Here is a 17,161-nt window from a genome sequence, read left to right as displayed (position 1 = left end):
ACGTAGAAGAGGATGCTGCACCGGGGTTGACATCCTCCAACGATGTGAGGCAGGAGAGGAGAGGATGAACCCGGACTCTGAGGCGGATATTGCGGTTTTACCTCTGCACATGCTCCATGTCGTCATCGGGAAACCACCATCAGTGCGCACGGCTCCAGAGGACGGATGAGACGCGGTAAGACATGGCGGGGCTCTCCCTTTCTGCATCACCGTGTAACCTTCCTGGGTACGGCTGCTAGCCTGCAGGGAAACACGGATCTGATCATGCATTTTCCTCCAATCAGTGCTCTCCATCTGTGCTCCTCGCAATGATCGTGCACATTGATGATGTGTATTCTGCATGTATGTTAGCATCGATAGCACACAGCAGATTGTTGCTAATGAGGGGCTTTCTAAGCATGTCGATGTGTTTTGTGAATGCACGAGACTGGGTTTGTCCTGCAGTCATTTCCCTGCTGATGTTGGGCAGATGTGTTCTCGTGCTCCAACACTGACATCATCCTCAGCAGGAGTGTGTGTGGACTGTGGAGCAGGAGTGTGTGTGTGGAGCAGGATTCTCTCCGCACGGTTTGCTAGCTCAGCGCGTCAATGCGACGTTTGTCCGGACTTGAAGCATGGCTCCTCCCGGACTCAAGTTCATCTGTTCCAGGGACAGGACAGGCCCTGAGCTCTGCGGGGTTTCAGTGAGACACACGGTGCTTCTGATGTTTAACACCGGAAGGAGAGCCTGGCCAGGTGTTGCAGATGTGCACAGAGGCCATGATGAGTGCAGATAGATCAAATAGAGATGACAGGATAAATATTTTGGTACTTGTGGGTTATCTGTCGTCACTTTTTTTGTTTTTTTCAGACTCTCTAAATACGCACTTTTGTTAGGGTTATGGTTAAGGTTGGGATTGGAAAATAAAATGTAAAAGTCGCGACAGATAACTCACAAGTACCAGTATTTCTACTCTTAGAACACTTCGAAGTACTTTGTACAGAACATGTATACAGGCATTGATGAGTTATCCCATTAATTGACTAATTATTTGTATTCCAATGCTGACCAATGATCATCAGGTAACAGCCCAATTGTTCATTGTATAGTGAAATAAAAGCACCTATCCCATGCTGAACCATGTGTGTGTATAAGTATTACTACAAAGTAATATAGCTTGGTACTTTTATCGATATGAGATGAGATTACAAGCAATTATTTGAGCATTATCTCTGTATTTTTCATTACATACAGTGAGAGCAGTAGGGCCTGCAGGGGATAATTAGTGAAAGGAAAGGGAGGAAACTGCAGCAGACTCACAACTAAAACCAACGCCTGGCCCTGAACACATCACTCATTGAGACACTTCTGTTTCCCTAAGCTCATGTTTTATAAATATATTTTGAGCAACGCTTATAATGCATTGGTGGAACAGGAAGTTAAATCTGTCGGGAAGAAAACAGCTATTGTAGTTTTTGGGTGTTTCGAACACTGCATATCGTGCATGTTGGCTAATGAGCAGGTTCCTCGCATTATTATTATTTTTTTAATTAGTTTTTGGGTTTGCTCTTTTTGTTCTGAACATGGCATACGGTGAGCAGGCTACTTGCTAGTTGGGAAGCTTTAACAGAAACATTAAAGAAGCAAAATGAATTGTTCACTTCCTGTGCTCAACCCGCTTCGTGGGGCCTGTAGGCACAAGGAGCTAAATGCTAATATCAGCCTGCTAACATGCTCACAGTTTTAATGTATGGTATTGATATTTAGCAGATGCAGTACATGCTAATATTTGCCAATTTGCATTTGACGCAAAGTGCAGTTAAAGCTGATGTTAATGTCACTAGTTGTGCAGGTGTATGCATACAACAAAATGAATTCTAACGAGAGTCAGAGGATCACTACGGATACGTTATTACAGTTTATCCTGAGGGGAACAATAATCCATCCGATGGTTGTAGACATTTCAATCTAAACTAATGGAGCATCGACCAGCCAGCAACTAATGTCCTGTGGCTAGGTGACAGAATATTAAAATGCTCCCAAAGTAGCAGCCGCCCATAATTCACTGATGTGAAAATAGATCAATCCAAATACATGTACGCTATTATCTTTGTGATCACATTTTTTGGGACGTTTACAGGAAACAACATTGAGTAGCCGGGGTATTTATATCTCTGCAGACTTCATTTAAAGCCTTTGAGGTGTGAGATCGGTCTGCCGTCTGCACAGATGTGTCTTTGAGGTCTAAAACACCTGCCATCCTCCCTTATTCCTCCTCTGAGGGGATCAGAGCTGTCTTCACACTGCTGCATCGAAACCCAGTCTGCAGGGTTCGGTTTCTCCCTCTCATCAACAGTAATGGATAATGACAGCATGATGCAAATTCTCTATTTATGGCAGACTATATACATATCTCAGTATATCTTTTATCATCATATTGAATCTTTTAAAGTTGAAACGGCAGACATATTCCTGTTAATGCACATCTAGGCTTCTCAAAATCATGATAAGGATGTGGTTCTGCAGCTTTAACGGGATATTTCTGCGGTTGTTGTGGAGTGGAGAAATGATTGCAGCAATTAGTTGATGACAATTCGGCAGCCACATCGAAGCGGCAGATTCCAGAGTAAAGCCATTAGCAAATGTACAGTGTGTCAGAGTTTAACGTGCATGTGGAGATATCCTGATACGTGAAAATAGTGGGTACATTTTGGGACAATAAAGCCACATTAACAGCTCTGTATCCTTACAAGTCATATGATAATTCTGTGGCACAGGATTCATGTCCGATGCTACCAATCAGTGCTAATGGAGGAAATATGTAGCCCCCTTTTTTACATGTGGAAACCCAGAGTGCATTCTTGCCACAACCCATTGCTTCTTATACAAACCATAACCACAATCTGCCCCTTACTTTAAGCGAGTGTTTCAGTAGCCTGACCGTTCCTGTACCGTAACAATGAATGCAGATATTGTTTAAAACATGTGAACCGTTCAGTATCAGCGTTCTGCCTGGCATTAAGATGACGTTAACCATAGTCTGTTATAAAAGTAGAGAAAAAAGGTGGTGGACAGCATTCATGAAAATAAGTGCTTCCAACTTTCATTCGATATTAAGCAGTTCAACACATTCTCCACTTTAAACACACAGCGCGATAAAGATCTTCTAATTATAAGATGTCATTAGGATGCTCGAGCTTCCTTCACATAATATGCTGTTTGCTCCTTCTTCACCTCCTCCCCTGCTATAGCTTTACGCATCTTCATAGTCTGATAACATTTGCAGTCAATTACAAGCGGGAAGCAACCAAGCCCTCAGGAAGTGCGTTGTACTTAAAGAAAATGTCCAAACAGTGATACTAAGACTGGCGTGTCTCCATCTGTTGCATCATTAGGCCCAAACATACTTTTTCCCATTGACTCACATTGTAAAAGAGACTGTAAATCAACTACCCAGTACAACATTAGAATAGTGCTTAAATCATAAGGTCCTAAAAATTGTAAAATGTGCTAGAAGCCACATCTAGAGTTATTTCCCCTCTCCATTTATTTCACTGAGCCTAGGCTAGCCGTGATGCTGCGAATTGGCGGCGGGATTTAAGGACAACGAAGTCCAAAATCGACTTTTTCTCTCGAGCGTCAGTCCACTGAGCAGCTCTCATAGGAGGGATTTTAGCCCCGCCTAAAACGCTGTATCCAGATGTCTTTATAGATCCACGTACGCAACGCTGAGGGTGGCGTTTCCGCCTAGTCGTGTTCTTCCAATAGAAACAGCATCGTCAGCGCAGAGCTGCTAATGTTGGCCCTGTGGAGGCAGCTTAAGACGGAAGAATTAGATACAGAAGTCAAAGTTACAATCTGTAATTTAAATGGTTGTAGTGAATGCAATACTCATCTGTAGATAGAGGATTTATAGAGTTTATAGTGCAGGTCATATCATGATTTCACGTCTCTACCATCTTTGTTAAAGGCGATCCATGCAGGAAGGGAAGCTGACACTCAACAGCAAGAAGTGTCTGTTATTTCAGCTGAACTTAGCCGCTTTCACACCAAGTACTTTGCCGTACTTAGTTCCCAGCACTTAGTTCCCCCATGGAACTAAGTATAGCTCACGTTCACACCGGAATAAGTCCCTGGGGGAGGATTAGGCAAATGAAGCCGCTGACGTCACTTGTTCTTCTTCTGCTTTGGGTTTACTGGCAGGCCGCAAACAACTTCACGGCGTATACTGCCACCCGGAGTCCCCGAACGGAAGTCCCCGGAGTTGGGGACTGGCTTCAGTAGAAGCTGCTGGGACTCCCAGCAGCTTCTACTGAAGCCTTCCGAGTAAATCACCAGAACGCCGACACTTCCTCATCTCCACCGCTCCCATGTTTTGTTTTGTGTTGCCATAAGTTAGTCTCTCTCCGTTGGTGCGCGGGGCTAATGCTAATAATGCTAATGCCAGCAAATACAATGGCGGCTTCACAAAACTTTTCCGAGTTTTACGGGCGTAGTTTGCAAATCGCCCAGCCAATCAGAAATTGGAACTTTTTTCTCCCCAGGAAACCACCTCTCTAGCAGGGACTGAAAAGTTCTCATGAACTAAGTTCTCTTTTTGGTGTGAACGCAAAATCCCAGGAACTACTGGAAGTAAAAGGGAAAAGTACTCCGGTGTGAAAGCACCACTTATGTTTAAGGTATACATTATGTGTGATATTGCATTGGAGCAGTCAAAGAGGGCTAGGGTTATGCTGTTGTAGCATAACGCGTGTTTAGACTAGTAGTTTACTTTGGCAGATGTATCCCCAATGTGGCAACTACATGAGAAGCATTGAAGAGAGTTATATGGCAATACTGCAAATGGCTGCAGGAAATGGAGCAGGAAACATTATAGAGCTGAAGAGTCAGCTGGCCAGTGGAAAGGCTTCAAGAGGCCGAGCCACGTGAGGCAGAGACTACTCCAGTGAATTAAGAACAATTATGAGCCAGAAGCAAATGAATCACGCATGCAAACACACACACACACACACACACACACACACACACACACACACACACACACACACACACACACACACACACACACACACACACACACACACACAGAATTAATGTTGATAGTCTTGAAACCATAGAAGTCAAAGTCAACTTTATTGTCAATCTTTCCAGTTTGTGTGTACAGACAGAGAGATCGAAATACCGTTTCACACATTCCCGAATATAAAAATACAAATATGTATAGAAATATGTATAAAATATGTATATCCTGACCTATATATACACAATCAACAGACACATTTATACATGTGCACACATCAAGATAAAAAAACACAACGATCAATGTATACAAAATAACAGTCACTTCAATATCTTTGAGAAATGTACATTAGTGCAAGACTGTCCATATCAGCGTAAAAAGTGTCTGGATAAACAACTTCTAATAAATAACGTTTTGTCTTTGTGTTTTACAGTTGGTTAACTTTTGTACTGTTTAACTGGCATGACATGTGATATACAGCATAAAACCAATTAAACCAATAAATGTAGTGAAAGAAATAACACTGGAGATAAAATAGTGCAAGAGAGAGATGTGAGATGTGCAAGTAAATACAATTCAAATATAAGTTTATTTGTATTTACTTCCATTTAGATTTTAGGACAAGATTAAGCAAGCATACACTCTTCTGGCCTGATGTTGAAGGAAACAGAACGATGTCCTCTCGTGCTTCAAAGCCCAATAAATTGACCCTGAACTAGCAGCTTCTTTATCTGCGGTGCTGTGGGCGACATCACACCAACAAAGCATAGTTCACTGACCGAATTATAGTGGAGCTTGCAATCCATTATTTCCATGTTGCTTAGTATCAAAGCCTTTCTTTTGGAAACAGGGTGTAGAGTTATCTGCCTTACTCAACATGCGGGCGAATGACATATGACCTCATTTCTGATAGGAGCATCATCGTAGAAGAAATGGACAGAGATGGCAAAAGTACACACTTCCTTTACTCAAGTAGAAGTACAGATACTTGTGTTTAAAAATACTCTGGTGAAAGTAGAAGTGCAGACTAAACTTCTTGACTCAAGTGAAAGTAAAGAGGCTTTGAAATGTACTTCAGTAAAAGTACCCATAACTAGCAGCTGCTTTAAAGAGTACCTGACCTCCCTTTATATCAATAGAACAATAATGTCATTGTTAGCTAATGAATGTTTCCATGCTGAACAACGGCAACATGACAACGTTTCCATTGGTCCCTCTTCTTTAGAGAAGACCAGGAAATGATGGATACACGGATCGTGTTCAAATCAATAGACACGCAATGACTCTAAATAATAATGATCACGCATCAAACACACATTCAGACTAAAGGAACCAGCTGTTTGGAAAATGAGAGAAGTAGAAAGTACAGGTATTTGAGTTCAACATGTAAGAAGTAGAAAGTACAGGTATTTGAGTTCAACATGAGAGAAGTAGAAAGTACAGGTATTTGAGTTCAACATGTAAGAAGTAGAAAGTTCAGGTATTTGAGTTCAACATGTAAGAAGTAGAAAGTACAGGTATTTGAGTTCAACATGTGAGAAGTAGAAAGTACAGGTATTTGAGTTCAACATGTAAGAAGTAGAAAGTACAGGTATTTGTGTTCAACATGTGAGAAGTAGAAAGTACAGGTATTTGAGTTCAACATGTGAGAAGTAGAAAGTACAGGTATTTGAGTTCAACATGTGAGAAGTAGAAAGTACAGGTATTTGTGTTCAACATGTAAGAAGTAGAAAGTACAGGTATTTGAGTTCAACATGTGAGAAGTAGAAAGTACAGGTATTTGTGTTCAACATGTAAGAAGTAGAAAGTACAGGTATTTGAGTTCAACATGTAAGAAGTAGAAAGTACAGGTATTTGTGTTCAACATGTGAGAAGTAGAAAGTACAGGTATTTGAGTTCAACATGTGAGAAGTAGAAAGTACAGGTATTTGTGTTCAACATGTAAGAAGTAGAAAGTACAGGTATTTGAGTTCAACATGTAAGAAGTAGAAAGTACAGGTATTTGTGTTCAACATGTGAGAAGTAGAAAGTACAGGTATTTGTGTTCAACATGTAAGAAGTAGAAAGTACAGGTATTTGAGTTCAACATGTAAGAAGTAGAAAGTACAGGTATTTGTGTTCAACATGTAAGAAGTAGAAAGTACAGGTATTTGTGTTCAACATGTAAGAAGTAGAAAGTACAGGTATTTGTGTTCAACATGTAAGAAGTAGAAAGTACAGGTATTTGAGTTCAACATGTAAGAAGTAGAAAGTACAGGTATTTGTGTTCAACATGTAAGAAGTAGAAAGTACAGGTATTTGAGTTCAACATGTAAGAAGTAGAAAGTACAGGTATTTGAGTTCAACATGTGAGAAGTAGAAAGTACAGGTATTTGAGTTCAACATGTAAGAAGTAAAAGTACAGGTATTTGGGTTCAACATGTAAGAAGTAGAAAGTACAGGTATTTGAGTTCAACATGTAAGAAGTAGAAAGTACAGGTATTTGTGTTCAACATGTGAGAAGTAGAAAGTACAGGTATTTGTGTTCAACATGTAAGAAGTAGAAAGTACAGGTATTTGAGTTCAACATGTAAGAAGTAGAAAGTACAGGTATTTGTGTTCAACATGTAAGAAGTAGAAAGTACAGGTATTTGTGTTCAACATGTAAGAAGTAGAAAGTACAGGTATTTGTGTTCAACATGTAAGAAGTAGAAAGTACAGGTATTTGAGTTCAACATGTAAGAAGTAGAAAGTACAGGTATTTGTGTTCAACATGTAAGAAGTAGAAAGTACAGGTATTTGAGTTCAACATGTAAGAAGTAGAAAGTACAGGTATTTGAGTTCAACATGTGAGAAGTAGAAAGTACAGGTATTTGAGTTCAACATGTAAGAAGTAAAAGTACAAAGTTGTCAGAAAATTGGAGTAAAGTACTGATACCAGAAAAATGTACTTAAGTACAGTAACAAAGTATTTGTACTCCACTCCTTCCCACCTCTGGAAATGGTGTTTCCTTCCTCTCTCCTGACCTCACTGCTCTTTGTTCTTTGGCATACATCACCCTAAAACACCTCCATGGGACACCTTCCTCCAGGTGTTACAGCATATTGTCTGATACACCTGTTTCCTAGTGTTACATGCAGGGCAGTGTGTCAGTTTGGCTTCAGTTCGGCGTCAGTTCGGCTTCAGTGTTCGGCATCAGTTTGGCGTCACTCTGCTTACACTCGCCAGTCGCCACAGGCTTTATGGCCATGATTCTCTTTCATATTCTGGCTATGAATACAAGAGCTGTCGTCGACTATAGGCAGGCTCAAAGAGGGAAATATGACACTAAAGTACTGCAGCAGCCTTGAGTGAGGTGCGCCCATACTCTGAAGGTCATTCAGTAATAACACAGCAGGTTTCAGGATGGCTCTTTCCCACTCACTCTTTCTCCATTCTTACCTTTCACAATAAAACCCCTTGACTCTGCATCGCTGCTGACAATCTCTGAGAATCAACTCGACAAATACAGTTTTGCTCGCAAGGATTGATTCTGTTATAAGCAGCCGTGACATGCAAGATTTAAATGTGTAGAGAGGATATTAAAATGTATGAATATGGTACAATAATTCACTCTGGTTGTTTTATGGCCTCTTTTCAATGTTTTGTGAGTAAATGAGGATATTAATTTTAAGCTCCGTCATTACTTTTGGTTTATGTTTTAGGTTTTTGCCGCAGTATTGAATTTGGTATTGATATATCGAGATAAGATAAGATAGGACTTGTTGTGCCAGAGTTACAAAGACACAACAAACAAAGCAGCATAATAATAAAACTGTCATGACCCAAAAATATTTACCAAACCTTAGATTGATGTACCTTTGCACTCCTGTCATTGTGATATAAAACCTTGAGATGTTCGACTGCAGATCTCTCACAACAGGCTTTATTTTCATGTTGAGCAGTGAGAATGAAAACATGAGCACAACTTTTCCAAATACTCCCAATTCCCTAATCCATTAAATGTGGCACACTTCCAGATGTGGAGCAGCGCCCCCCCCTCAAAGTGTTCATGGAGATGAATTAAATCAGGGAGTCAGAGGGTAAAGTGTTGGATGGGGATGTTGGGGGAGGGGAGCTCTGGAGAGGATGAATTAGTTCTGCCCGGAGAGACGTTTTCTAGGGTGTTTAGTGCCAATGGTGCAGTGTTGCAATCCATTGGGTGGGACTTCAGCTCCATAGAAAATACCCACAATGCAGTGCTTACTATGATCGCTGACCAGAAGTAACACCACTACATCCCATTGGAGAAGTGAAAGCCATTACTCTAGACTGTCTTGTATTCATAATAACACAACAAGAAATTCCCCTCAGATGATCAGATGTTAGGACCTTTACAGATGCATGCAGCAAAGCAACAACATATAACATTTTAACAGATTAAGAGACACAAGGAGGTAAAAGGTTTGATCTGAAATACAATAAAATAAATATTGATGAAGTCTTGAAGACACAAGACTGAGTGAATCGATGCAACAATATGAAACCCTATCAAAGAGTAAACATATAGGTACAGCAAAAATAAAAAGATAATAGTAACAAAAACCTCAATTTTAATAAATTGAACAATTATCCTCTATTAAACGATTGAAACCAATGTAAAGGAAATGTTGCTATTAAAACTGTTAAATATGACTGATTAGAAGAATGCCTCGCCTTAGATAACCTTATATAGAAATTAAATATATTACAGGCGAGCTGACAGACAGAGTGTGAAGGCCGAGGAGCACCACTCTGTGCAGATATCTGCTGCTGAGAGGAGTCAGCCAATCACAGGCCGTGTTCAAATGAAATGAGATGCTATTTTTAACCAATGGAACCCAGGGGTTATTTCTAAATGTAATTTTCAATCTTTTAATTTACAGACACGTGGAATACCCAATATGTATAGATAGATGGATGGATATGTAGGTGTGTGTGTAGGTGTGTGTGTGTAGGTGTGTAGGTGTGTGTGTAGGTGTGTAGGTGTGTGGGTAGGTGTGTGTGTGTATGTGGGTAGGTGTGTGTGTGTATGTGGGTAGGTGTGTGTGTGTGTATGTGGGTAGGTGTGTGTGTATGTGGGTGTGTGTAGGTGTGTGTGTAGGTGTGTGTGTGTGTGTGTGTGTGTAGGTAGGTAGGTAGGTAGGTAGGTAGGTAGGTAGGTAGGTAGGTAGGTAGGTAGGTAGGTAGGTAGGTAGGTAGGTAGGTAGGTAGGTAGGTAGGTAGGTAGGTAGGTAGGTAGGTAGGTAGGTAGGTAGGTAGGTAGGTAGGTAGGTAGGTAGGTAGGTGGGTGGGTGGGTAGGTAGGTAGGTAGGTGGGTAGGTAGGTGGATGGATAGATGGATCCCTAACCCTAACAAAACAAGTCAATGTACACAAGAGAAATTAAGACACAAGAAATAAACAGTCCAAAATATTTCTGAAATAGAAATAAAATAGCATTAAAAGTTAAAGAAAAAAAATATATACGTGGATGTGGAAAATATATATACAACTTTCCAGTAACAAATATAATGCAGGATATTATAGTGCAAGAAATTGATTATTAAATATTAAATTGAATATTAGGGTCAACATGTACAGTTTAAGTCCAGTTATTAAGAGACGCTATAACAGTTACGTTTGATACTAGTATGCAGGTTTGAATATTTTATATATATCCATATATTCCCCCTGTGTTGGTAGTGTTACAGTTTGGTGGTCTGGAGAAAGATGTGTAGTTTTATGAGAACATGACCTTGCCTGAACTGTTAATGCACTCTGACAGTTGCACTCCGTTAAGAGGACATTTGCACGCCGCTCTGGGCTGCAGGAACGTATGAAGACATTAGCCATGTTAACATGATAATTATCCTCCATCTGCTCCGGTCTGAGCGTCTGTTCCACCGTTCTGGGTCAGCTCCTTCTCCTCTGGGGGGCTCGCACAGGTGGCAGCAGATTGGGTTTGTGTCTATTATGTAGTCTTTTAATGTAACTCAAGTATTCAAGGCTTTTATTGTCATGTGTACATAGCTGCAGTGTAGTTATATCAATGAAAGTCTGAGGTCACAGGCTCCTCCAACAGTGCAACACAATACAACTGATAAAATAGTGCAAGAAAATACAATAAAATAGAATATAATAACTCTGTCATCTTTGCAATAGCACTCTCTTTCATTTGCTGTATCCCTTTTACTAATCTTCCTATGAATCAGAGCACACTTTTAAGAGTAACATAAAACAGAGAAGAGAGCAGATGATGGGCTGTGCTGCGGATAAATCACTGTTTCATAGGATTTTGTTGAAATTCATGAATGTTTCTGTATAGTCCTGAACACCTGGGGAATAATTATTATTTAATATCGACGACTTTAGATTTAGGATCGAAGCCCTGGCTGTTGTTGCTTAAGCTTCACCAGAACGTTTATTTTACAGATTTCCTCGTAAATGTAACAGCAAGCAGGAAATCCTTCGACTATGTTGGCAACACATCTCTTTTGCTTCAATGTGTAATCATAAATTATTAAACAATAACGTTTTTTTTTACATTTCAGCCAAGTTGAGTCTAGAGACTAACTTGATAACAAGAAATATATCCTGCCTCGTCTTTCTTCTCAATGCACAGTTCGTGGAGTATATGTGTATTGCCTGAATGAATGTCACTAATACGAATTATTTGTTTATCTCGCCAGGAAACATCAACATCTTGATGGAGGAAACTAGAGGAGTCCCTTTAAGATGACACGCACAGACCCTCCTGACTTACTGGTATCAACTGTGCATCGAGATATTAAAGTGATCCCCTTTTCTACACACTACAAGTCCTTGCAACCCTCCAAACAATGTGATTCTATAAACTACACACTGGAGGACAGTAAGAGCAAAGTCAATAAGAGGCACTGCCGTACCTTTGACTATAAGTCATTGGAGTACCCAAAATCAAACTCAATGGAGTCCCCTTACAAGAATGCTGATAGGCATGCGGCCAACCCAGATGTTGCCTGGAATGCCTTGGGCCGTCAGCAGAGATACCGCTTCTCTGCTCCGGACATTTTCAGCCATAGGCTACCTCCTCAACCATTGGCTGCAGATATGCCCAGTGAAGTCATTGTCCCTGAACAAAAGAGAAGGACCAGGTCAAGAAGTGCCCCTCGGGTCCAGACCAGTCTCACCCCTGTGTCTTTTGAAGTGTCCTCCTCTTCGGGGAGGAAGGGCAGGGATTCCCAAAGGGCTTCAAGAGATTCTCGCTTGAGGCCAGAAGTATCGCCGCGCAGGGAGTCGTCCCATGCAGCAACTAGGGCTCATATGCATGACGTACATCCCATTAAATTGCAGCCACAAATGGGTGACAGTAGTAGGTACTCACCTCACTATGCTGCTGATAATCCTGAGGGCGGAGGGCTTGATAAACCAGCAACTAGCCCTCATGTCAGGTGCCGGGTGGACATTAAACCAGATGATGCAGCGCTACATAATTCTGGACGGAAACAAGCTACACCTCATGTGGATATACCCTGGCAGAGGCACCACAGTGGGGGGAGTAGGAGTATGACTGTGCCACGCCATTTCTCTTACTCGAGAACAACAACTCCGACTGATTCGTTAGGTCGAGAGGGTAGGCAAGCTTATCAATATTCCCGCAGCATGCCCAATAGTTACTTACAACCCATGGAGAGTCCCTTGCAAAGGACGACTTCGTCAGGTGAATACTATGGTAGGGAACGCAGAGCTCATTCAAGTCCTAATGTGCCAACCAAGTTATTTTATGCAGATGACCCAGGAAGATATGTTGCTTCTGCTCCACCTCAGCCAAGTTCTCGCTTTCATGACGAACGTTACACACCTGGACAAACAAATACTACAAAAGTGCAATATGTGCAAGATCCAAGGACTCGAATGGTGCACGCTGTAGCAACAAGACCCTATTACCCTGAGGTGGAACCCTATCAATACTCTGTGCAGTCCGGGTATCCCAAACCCTACGCACCCAATGAACCAGGGCCATACATCATTCAGACACCTCCAACAAGAATATTTTATGGGGATGATCCAAGGTCTTATCCAATCCAGACAGCTCCACCAAGGTTTTATTATTCCAGCGACATGTACGCAATGCCCCCAGAGCATCATGTCCCAGCAAGGGCGTATTACACCGAGGGCCGAAGACATGCTCGAGTGATTCAGGCACAAACAGATGACTGGTATGGCTCAGATGCTTCTGGTTATTCCACCAACCCTGCCTCGTATGTATCTCAAGTCACTCCAACCAGAGTCCGTCCAGAGCCTGCGCCGGCACCCTGGTACGCCAACCCATGTGTAGAACCTCCAAGAATTGGCACAGAATCAAAATCTTACTCAAGGTCATGGGACAATATTCTCGACTCTCGTGTAGAGCGAGAACAACCTATTCCTGTACAGCGGGGTCAAAGCTATGATGATCTTCTTGACTCCAGGAAGCCTGCAGCAGCCACCGAGGACAAACCGCAACCCGTGGTAGTCAATCTTTCCAGTTCTCCAAGACGTTATGCGGCCTTATCCATGTCTGATAACTCACTCGTTGACAAAAGCCCAACCGAGACATCAAAGGGCAGTACTAGTAAACTCTGGTTTGTAACTCCTGAGATAACAATCACTGATAATGACATGCGACCGGGGAAACTTAATAAGGCTGAAGGACGGTCTGCCAGTTGGGACGTTCTTGACACCAGAAGCACAGAAGATCCAGGACTGTGTCAGCGTGACTTTGAAAGCTCAACCAAAGAGAAGACACACGACAATGCGTCACTACAACAAAGCCTTGAACAACTTGATGAGCTTCTGGCAGATCTTGTAACTGATTACAAGCCACCCAGTAGAAGGGCAAGTGAGGACATTCTTGATCAATTAAAGAAGTTAATTGATGAGGAGGAAGCAGTATCTCTGTCCAGAAAGAGCTCGAGGGCATTTACAAATGAACCACCTCCTCTTGACAAGCAGCCAACGTCAATAAGAATTAATCCTGATTCTTTCCATGACATCGGGGGCAGTGATGCTATGAAGAGTGCAGATGAGTGCTCCCCAGATCAGAGCCCAGATGAGGATGATACAATGATGTGCTCTAATAACAAATGCAGGAGGACAGAGACACTCTTCAATGCTTGCCTGTATTTCAAATCCTGCCACAGCTGCTACACCTACTACTGCTCTCGTAATTGTCGCAGGGAAGACTGGGACATTCATAAAGCAAACTGCTTGTATGGAAGAATGGGAAGCATATGTCGTCACATCATCAAACACTGCCGGGAGACTGTTGAAGTCCACAAAGCCTTCTCCCGTATTGCCAAAGTTGGCTACCTTTCACGAGGTAGAGGAGTTCTTTTCCTTGGTTTTCCAAATCCTGCATCATCAAGTAACTTCCTGCAGTATGGCCTGGATACTCTACCAATGTCTCCTACATACCTATCCCTCCGAGAGCTCGAAAGCTTCAAGGACAACCTAGGGGAGTACTGTAAGGAGCTTCAGGAAGCTGGGAAAGAGTACGACCCTAACGAATGTTTCATCTTGAATGTATCCATTGCCGTTGGTGACCAAATGCCTGAGGGGCCATCACCAAGGAACGAAGCTCCAACCGTCAGAAAATATGCAAAGGTAGCCCTGGCTTCCTTTAGCCCTGAGAGAAAGGTTCACAAGAAAGAGACGGACATGGAAACGCTGATCCTCACTCCACCTCCTGGAACAGCGGATATCGACAAAGAGGGAGAGGAAGGCAGGAAGGCTAGGGAAATCTGTTTTATTAATATACAACGGGAGTTAAGGATCAGAGGGGTTTTCCTACGCCATGAATTCCCACAGGTGTATCAACAGCTCTGTGAGTTTGTGGAAAATAACAGAAGGTTCACACCCACGACCATTTATCCGATTGATAAGAGGACCGGTAAACAGTTCATGTGCATGATAATGGCTGCCTCTGAGCCGCGGACATTGGACTGGGTGGGCACCCCGCATCTCCTCGATGACATCATTTAAGTGCGCCTTTTGTTGTAAATATATATGTATAGAAATACATATATATTGTTACACATATTTATATATCAATCCAATTACAAACGTTTGTAAATAAGTATTTTGTTATCAAAATGATATATATTCATGTCTCCTTGGTCAGTATTATTCTTTTTCAGAATATTTCCTGTCAGGTGCAGAGTGAGTACCGAACATTATTTATTTTAATCTTTTTACCAAGTACATCTTTTTTATCCACCACATGTTATTGATCTGTATCCCGGTCATTTACTGTTACAACACATTCCCATTAGTAGGGGTTACCTGCTGACATGGTATTTCATTTAGCTAATTATTAGCAACAACTGTATGTTTATAATCTTACCCTCTTTATATGAGTCAGTTTCTGTGTGTGAGTATAACATGACTATTTTTCATATGCAACTTTAATGGTATATCATGCAGAAAATATTAAACGTTATTTTCTTAGCCACGTAAATACTTTCTATGCAAAGTTGCTTCATGACTTGAGTACCAGATTCCTGTAGAATGAGTTGTTTCTGTTATATGACATAATATTATACACATCTGTAAAGAAAGTTTTGCTAAAATTGAGATCAAGTGTTGGTGGCAACATAAATCAAAAGAAAATAATGAAAACTGAAAAAAACAGTTGTGCAAAAAAAAGAAAGGCACGAAATCTTATTGTCGCTTAAGTAGAAGTACTATACTCAAAGTTAACGTTTTACTTTAATAGCGTACTCTGGAGAGTTCCCGCTAAACTCGGTGGTTCTGTGGTTCTGCTCTGCAGGATCACTGGAGCGCTGCTGGACTTGAGAGAAACCTCCACAAAGGAAACTGAAATGGTGCCAGTTCAGCCACACAGTAGGTGTTGGCCTGTGTTCAGTTTTAAACACTGTGAATAGTGAGAGTTATAAAAATAAGAGATCATGCAATTTCCTATAACACTGATGTTATGGCGAGTTGTATTTTTTAGATATGTTTACAAATAAAAAATATATGAATTAGCAAAAGGAGTTATTGTCCTTAGAACAAGGTGAGCCAGATGTGGCCCAGTAGCTATATGGTGCATAAATGCTTGAAAAAGACATTAGTTGTGTATTTGTGCTGCACTAGGTTTATGACGTGTGATTTATATTGTCCCTTTTGGGTTTAGCAAATGAGAACCTGTGCATTTCTCATTGGTTGCAGACGTTTTAGAAAGATTTATAAATGAAACTTAGCCGTGTTGCCTCATCTAAAGACATAATACATTTCTTAATTTTGTTTTGGTAGCATCCTCAATCCCTTATTTCCTTCCAGCACACCGATGAGGGCTTGAATCTTACAGTTCTTTGATCAGTGTTTCACTATCGGCGATCAATAAAAAGCGATCCCCCATAGTAAACACTTTACTCTGTTGTCAAAGAACCGTGGTTACGTTAAAGGTGGGGTAGGTAATTCCCTTCAGAAACACTTGTTATATTCCATGGAATGCTCTTAACATCCCGATTGCAATGAATACATTAAATGCTTTGACAATAAATACCTAAAAAAATATCTTATCAGTGGAAGCCGTGGCGCTGTAAAAAGCACGACCAATCATCTGAGCCGGCCCGGCTAAAGTAACTGGATGGCCTACCTGCCTGTCAGCCTTCCATCTGGGCACAAACTTATCTCGTGCCCTCATTGGTCATGTGCGCGTCCGTGTGTGTTGGAGGAGGGGCTCTGTAAGGAAGTCTGAAGGAAAAGGCAGATTTTTTCCGGTTGTGTACTTTCAAATTCTAGCACACTCGAGCTGGTTTCTCCAGTCTTTACGGCCCGTCCACACGTTCACTTTGAATGGGGTGACGTCACGCTTTGCCGAACTGCATTGTGGGAGCGTCGTTTCGCTTTGCTGGCGTTGCTCGCTTCAAAAGTTGAGCAATGTTCAACTTTTGAAGCTTCGACGGAAGCGTCAGCCAATCAAATCATATGCCAGTACAAGCTCTAGCCAATCAAACCGCGTGCTTGTGTGTCCGGGGCGGGAGACTCATGTGATTGGTTGTTGGTCGAGCTTCAGACACGCCCGCCGGCAAGCTTCAACAAACGCCGCCGTGTGGACGCTGCGTTACCTACCCTACCTTTAAGTAACCCAAAGTTTTTTTTTAAACTCAACATTGAGGCTGGAAAAATATTGTATGCTAATATCCAAAATGTTTAAA

At 41.6% G+C, this 17,161-nt stretch overlaps 2 protein-coding genes across 2 annotated transcripts in view; both read left to right on the top strand.

Annotated features, from left to right (window-relative positions):
- slc12a2 (solute carrier family 12 member 2) overlaps positions 1 to 5,015 on the top strand; it is a 91,307-nt gene extending 86,292 nt beyond the window's left edge. The window contains exon 28 of the transcript XR_004567639.1: positions 4,975 to 5,015. The gene's annotated coding sequence lies outside the window, so the exon portion shown is untranslated. The remainder of the gene's footprint in view (positions 1 to 4,974) is intronic.
- On the top strand, positions 1 to 16,502 carry ajm1 (apical junction component 1 homolog). The gene is made up of 2 exons (XM_034202020.1): positions 1 to 175; positions 11,669 to 16,502. Exon 2 carries the CDS (start codon positions 11,715 to 11,717, stop codon positions 14,979 to 14,981), a length of 3,267 nt encoding a protein of 1,088 aa, XP_034057911.1. The 5' UTR covers positions 1 to 175; positions 11,669 to 11,714; the 3' UTR covers positions 14,982 to 16,502.
- The last annotated feature ends 659 nt before the right edge of the window (positions 16,503 to 17,161 follow it).

This window comes from Gymnodraco acuticeps, unplaced genomic scaffold (assembly GCF_902827175.1).
Source record: "Gymnodraco acuticeps unplaced genomic scaffold, fGymAcu1.1, whole genome shotgun sequence".
Taxonomy (NCBI): domain Eukaryota; kingdom Metazoa; phylum Chordata; class Actinopteri; order Perciformes; family Bathydraconidae; genus Gymnodraco; species Gymnodraco acuticeps.
Note: the sequence above shows the minus strand (reverse complement) of the source record. Positions and strands in the feature narration are given on the sequence as shown.